General features: G+C 52.9%; 1 protein-coding gene across 1 annotated transcript; it reads right to left on the reverse strand.

The window, feature by feature from the left end:
• Window positions 1-328: 328 nt before the first annotated feature.
• Window positions 329-5,862, reverse strand: LOC119113990 (40S ribosomal protein SA). The gene is made up of 7 exons (XM_037238227.1): window positions 5,810-5,862; window positions 3,811-3,977; window positions 2,856-3,061; window positions 1,462-2,018; window positions 1,111-1,150; window positions 904-941; window positions 329-398 (listed from the first exon to the last, which is right to left on the reverse strand). The coding sequence occupies exons 2-7, from the start codon at window positions 3,941-3,943 to the stop codon at window positions 344-346; spliced, it is 1,029 nt and encodes a 342-aa protein (XP_037094122.1). The 5' UTR covers window positions 3,944-3,977; window positions 5,810-5,862; the 3' UTR covers window positions 329-343.
• Window positions 5,863-6,127: the final 265 nt, after the last annotated feature.

Consider the following 6,127-nt stretch of genomic DNA (forward strand, 5'->3'; position numbering starts at 1 on the left):
GCATTTTTGGCTCGCGGCGGTCTCGCCTGTTTTTGTTTTTTTTGGCTACCACCGACGGGTAACCACCCAAGTCTTCACAGAAACACTAACATATTGTTGCCACGACCACCTCACATAAAATTTGACCTTGTTCATTGGCCCGTGCCTTTGCCACTTGTGACCAAATGCCGCCGCCCGGTGCCCAGCGCCAGCCCGCCTCCTGACGGGCGGGTCCGTCCCACGCAGGGAGGTGGACCCGGCCAGCCCCCGGCCGCGCCTCATCCCCGTCTGTCTCGCGGCCGGCCACCGCGGGCCACTGCCCCGGTGCATCGCCACACAAACGCGCCAGTCTCGTTGGATCGGTTTATTGGCCTGAGGGTGAGGCAGCGCCGAGACAGCTGGACACGGAGCGCCTGCACCTGCCGACAGAGGGATGACGCTGTGTCAGCGCCACCACCACACACCCTGCAGACACAACTCCCTGCAGAGGGAAGATGCTGTCAGTGTCACCACCACACACCCAGTGGACACACTTCCCCACGGAGGGAGGACTGTCAGCATCACCACCGCACACCCTCCAGACACGGGGGGGGGGGGGGGGGCACTGTGATCATGTCACAACTACACACCAAGCAGACCCCCCCCCCCCCCCCCCAGAGCGAATCACGCTGTCAGCGCCACAACTACATCCCGCAAAAGAAGGCGCCACAAAGCGCCGGGCTCGTGCCACCACGGTCAGCGCACGAGTCGGACCTTCGACCTATGGCCGCCAACGTTACTTAGACACCGCACGCTAATGCAGGGAGACAAGACTCCAGCAGAGAACCGCATCACTCGCAGAATGCAAACTTACCGCAAGCAAGCTGTTCAAATAACAGGTCAATAAGAGGACACTTAGCAGTCACATATTGAAACTGCACCCACCTGGACAGCATCCTCCATCGCGACCCAGGACTGGTGAGCTGAGGACAACAAAACAGGTGTCAACTACATCTGACAAACACAAACACATCCACATCCACCAGGAATGTGTTCAGAGTAAAGAATCGTCACAGGCATTCTGTATTAAGTCCCTTTTATGATCATCATTTGACAGGTGCTAAGCACTTGTGAAACCGTTCGCGGTCTCACCCGCTGAGGCGGACTTCGGCTTGTCGCGGCCAACAGGCACCTGCAATGGAAAAATAGGGCCATGTCAAACTACGGTCGGAAATTACAATGTCACAGGGAACTGATATGTTACCAACGCAGCTGCGCCAAGCTGTCCGAAACACTGGGCTGTGATCATGCTGAATGGCTTCAACACATGCCAGGGGTGCAATCATTACAGCAACAACACATGTGACATATCCACACAATCCAAGGGACCGCTGAAGCGTGGCCGCCCGGTGACGCGGCAGGAGGCGACGGGCTCGCTACCGCACAGCACCAGCGCCAGGTCGCCCCCCGGAGCTTGCTGGGGGCGGGGAGGGCGTCTCTCACCGTCGTCGGGCGCCTACGTCCAGCTGTGGTCGGGCGCAGCGGCGGCCCAGTCGCCGGTGGCGGCTCCCGCCGACCAGTCCTCGGTCCAGTCGCTGGCGCCGGCCGCCACCGGCGCGCCCGTCGGCACCGTTCCGAAGTCGGCCGGGGCCGGCCGCGTCCTCGGTGGCGCCGGCAGCGCGGCGGCAGCGGCAGCCGCAGCAGCGGCGGCGGCGGCGGCCGCGGCCTCCTCGGCGGCCCGCCTCGCGCTTCAGCTGCTCCTCCTTCTCGATCTCCTCCGGGTCGCGGTAGAAGAAGAGGTCGGGCATCACCTCCCAGTCGCGCTTGCGGCCGATGGTGCCGCGCAGGCGCAGCACCTCGCGCGCCAGCATCCACCACATCAGCCCGATGCTGTGGTAGCCCTTGTTGTTGCACGGGATGGCGATGTCGACGTAGCGCGACGGCGAGTCCGTGTTGGAGAAGGCGATGACGGGGATGTTGACGTACGACGCCTCCGAGATGGGCTGCGCGTCCACGCGCGGGTCCGTCACGATCAGCAGGCGGGGCTCGCGGAAGCCGGCCTGGAACGGGGCGCGTGACCCAGGTCAGGTCGCTGGGTATGCAAGGCAGGCAGGCATCACACGCTGCAGCCCAGCTGAGGTGGCAGCATGCACAGAAGGACACAAACCCGGAGCCAGCATGCCGTGATGACCACGAAGGTCGCGATGGTGTAGCGTGGTGCACAACACCAAAACTATACCTCAAAATGTGATGGAAATTATTTATTAACAGCACATATAACATTTTGGACATGTGAATGCCATCTCCAATGTCATCAGTCACACACCAACTGTAGTCCTCATTTTGGCACAATCCATCTGATCAGTCAGTTGGACTGCTTCCTATGGGACATGTCACTGTTGTCCTTCCATGTACTGCACGTACTTGGCACCCACTGCCACCGGAGAGTGGTGCATGGGCGTGGCGGATGGACACACTGGCTGATCACCTTTCCAGACAATGACAGGGTGCAGACAAGGGGAGCATATACATGGACAGAAATAGACTGTGCTGCTTTATATGAGGCCAGAGTAACCATACTTGAGGCAAAACTGAAACAGAGCACATCCAGAGCACTACCAATCCCCCTCCCCCAGCCAGAGCTGCATCAAACACAGGCCAACCCTCACTGTGATGGCACTACCTCCCACATAAGGCTGCTTTCCACGGTGCCACACCCGTCTTTCTCAGACGCCTCGCCATTATAGCCCTGCACATTAACCTGTACTTCAGAACATGGTGCCAAACACACACAAATGCCACAGGGCGCCAAGACACCCTGGGCCACAAATAGCCGCCAACGGATGGCTGATTCACATTTGACCCGAGCGTCCCTAGCGTCGCCCGGCACCGCTCACCTGGATCTGGTTGGTGAAGCATCCGGGGGTGAAGCGGCCGGCGATGGGCGTGGCGCCGGTGTAGTGCGAGTACTTGAGCACGGCACGCTGGCCCCAGGGCCGCGCGCTGATGGCGTACACGTCGGCCGGGTTCTCCACGGCCACGATGGCGCGCGCCGCCAGCAGCAGCTTCTCATACGTGCGGCGCAGGTTGATGATGTGGATACCTGCCGGTGGGCGCCAGGGAGAGCTCAGCAGATGGTCAGAGGCATGGCACACTGGTTGCTCTGCTCAGCAGCTGTGTCACAGCAGGGAGGTGTAGCCAGCCATCACCAGCAACACCACATTATTTTGTGATGGGTGATCAGGAATGCATTCAAGTTGCTTTTTGGGGGGGAGGGGGGCATGGTGAAAAGGGTGGCAAAAGGCACCCTATTGGCCTTTTCATAGCAGACAGCATCATGACGCAGGACCTAGCCTGTGCCATGGTGTGACCTACATGCAGATGCTGCCATGTTAGTGCTTTGTGTGGTTCTGATCTAGCCTTGAGCCACAACCAAGCAAAGCCCTCCAGATATCACAGGGCCGGGTGTTGATGGTCAGCAGACTAATAGCATCTATGTGAGATAGCACATATGACACATCCAACTTGCAAGAACCTTCTAATTAGAGCAACCCTATAACTAGACACAAAAGCTATCTAAAACACCCGACAATGTTGTCCTCATTTTCGGCACAGCCCAGTCTATACCGAGGGGACTGCTTCCTATGGGACATTTCATTGTTGTCCATGTGAACTCCACGGCGGGAGTCAGGCACCCTCGGACTCGGAACAAGCCTGAGAGCGTGGCGATGGACACCCCACAGAGTACATGCAGAGCTATCGACTGCACAAGAGGCTCCAGCCTGGCCCAGGCATTGCAGTTTCTGGCCACTGTCCAAAAACACCGCCTCCCAGCGCTGCCAAGTGACTCACCATCCTTCTTGCGCTTGTAGGCATACTGCAGCATCTGGTAGTCAGCATTTTGTGTACCCAGATGGGTTGATGCTGCCAGCATCTTCATAACATCACCCTCTTTCAGGGCCAACACCTCCAATCCTCCCGACATTGTAAGGCGTCAATTATTTGCTACGATTGACAACCTGAAACCGGAAAATTGTAATCAGCTGCGTTTAATCATGGTAACAAAGCTAGATCCCTAGTCTTGAAGCCAAATCTGAACAAACAATGACAAAAAGTTAGTGCACTCAGCTTCAACTTGCAGAGCCAAAGCTGGTGGTTTTACATTTCTGATGCAAGTGTTCTGAAACCAAATATTTAAACTGCCCTGCATTCCTGAACACCTCAATACATTATAGAGGGCAAGACATTTTTGTGTCTATACCTCACAGCAAAAGTTGATGAAGCAACAGGGCCACCTACATTCAACCATCTAAACAGATTGGCACACTGTATGTCATCTGTCACACACCAATTGTAGTCCTCATTTTGGCACAGTCCATCCGATCAGTCAGTTGGACTGCTTCCTATGGGACACCGTACTGTCGTCCTTCCACGTACTGCGCGTACTTGGCACCTGCTGCCACCGGAGGATGGTGCACGGGCGTGGCGGATGGACATACCCCGAGCACCACACTAAGTTTATTTAGGATTGTGTGCTAACAATGGCATACATGACTGTTGCTATACCAATCCTAAGAATCATGAAGCTTTGATGAATGTAGTAGTTTACTCCCATACAATTCATTTAAAAACCTTCCTTTGAATTCAAATTAGGAAAATACAGGTGATCAGAGCAGATAAACAAACCAAGATTGGTGATATAACAGATCCTCAACAGCTTTTAAGATTCCCTCTGACTAGACCTGAAAATTGTTTTTGACCCAGATATTTGCAACATATTTTGTTTATTGGTGTCAAATGTCAGTATCAAATTGTCAAATTCAATGTGTCTAGTATATGGACTGCAAAATTGCACAGCCTCACTCAGTAAGATAAGATTGCCAATGGAAACTCATTTTCAAGACAATAGCAGTTGCTGATTGTCATCTACTTCCCCCCCAAAAAAAAAGAAGGCAAAAGCCACAGAACTGAGCTCCCCACCAAAACTGAAGGTCAGCTGATGTAAATAGATTTCACTCTGGCATCTAAACATGTCCAAGTCACAGTGGCATACAATTCATACAAATGACCAGCTTGTGTACATATAGTCATTAACTAGCATTCCTAGATGCTATGTTGAGGGCTCGAGATGAAATGCCAGTGATTAATATGGGCAATATATCAAGCATGGAGCCTGCCAGTCAACCTAAAAAATCCATCCACTGCATAGAATGCTGGCATGCCACACCTGTGCAATGGACATGTCACTTCTAATGTGAATGCAGATCACAAATTGCACTGAATTGACTGAACTGAATTATCATAAATTGCAATGATTTATCAACTATCTGCTTAGCCATGGTTTCTAAACATTTCTAAAACTTTGGCCTGTTTCAACACCATTTGTTAACACATCCAAGGGCTGAATTGAATGCCTACAGTGCACCCACCTCCAAATGCCTGGATCTAGCATGCATACATGCACCAGTGACAACACACTACTATGCCAACCTGTGCCAGCCCTGCTTGAGCATCACAAGTGTAGCCCATTACCTAATGTAAGGGAACTGTTAAGATGAAAATTCACAGACAAAACCTCAACCATTGCATGAAACAGCGAATGCCTTTTAAGGGGAGTCATCACAGATCACCACAGCACGATGCAATCTACGCCTGGACTACTCAACGTAGCAGTCCCATTTGCTGAAACGGGGAAGCCGACCACACAACGAAGCAAAACTGGTAATACAACAATAAACAGATCCTGGTACATAGCCCGGCATTAAAATTTACGTAAATCTGCATCATATGGTGCCAAGAGATATCGCAAGACTCCCCACTGGAAGTTCTAAAATCAAAATTATTCACGCACCTCGCAAACGCCACTGGGAGCTACACGACAGCGGGTCAAAGAGGAAGTCCAGCGCTGTCATTTTCTGAAACAAAATTTTAGGGACCAATATCATTTCGCAAATTCAACCAAATGTTTGGAATCCACTCGCGGTTTTTACCAGATACGCCTCGCTTAATGCTTCTGATGTATTTAATTGCATGCAGTATTTAGGCATTTAAGCGGGAACCCTCATGTTTCTTGGTGTGCAAGATAAACAAACTGAACACATTTTGTGAGGTACTGCCGACGTCCGTACACGTCGTTCGAGTTAGGATTTGAAGTTCGTGGGGGACGGGA

Source organism: Pollicipes pollicipes, unplaced genomic scaffold (assembly GCF_011947565.3).
Source record: "Pollicipes pollicipes isolate AB1234 unplaced genomic scaffold, Ppol_2.1 Scaffold_7262;HRSCAF=8765_pilon_pilon_pilon, whole genome shotgun sequence".
NCBI lineage: Eukaryota > Metazoa > Arthropoda > Thecostraca > Pollicipedomorpha > Pollicipedidae > Pollicipes > Pollicipes pollicipes.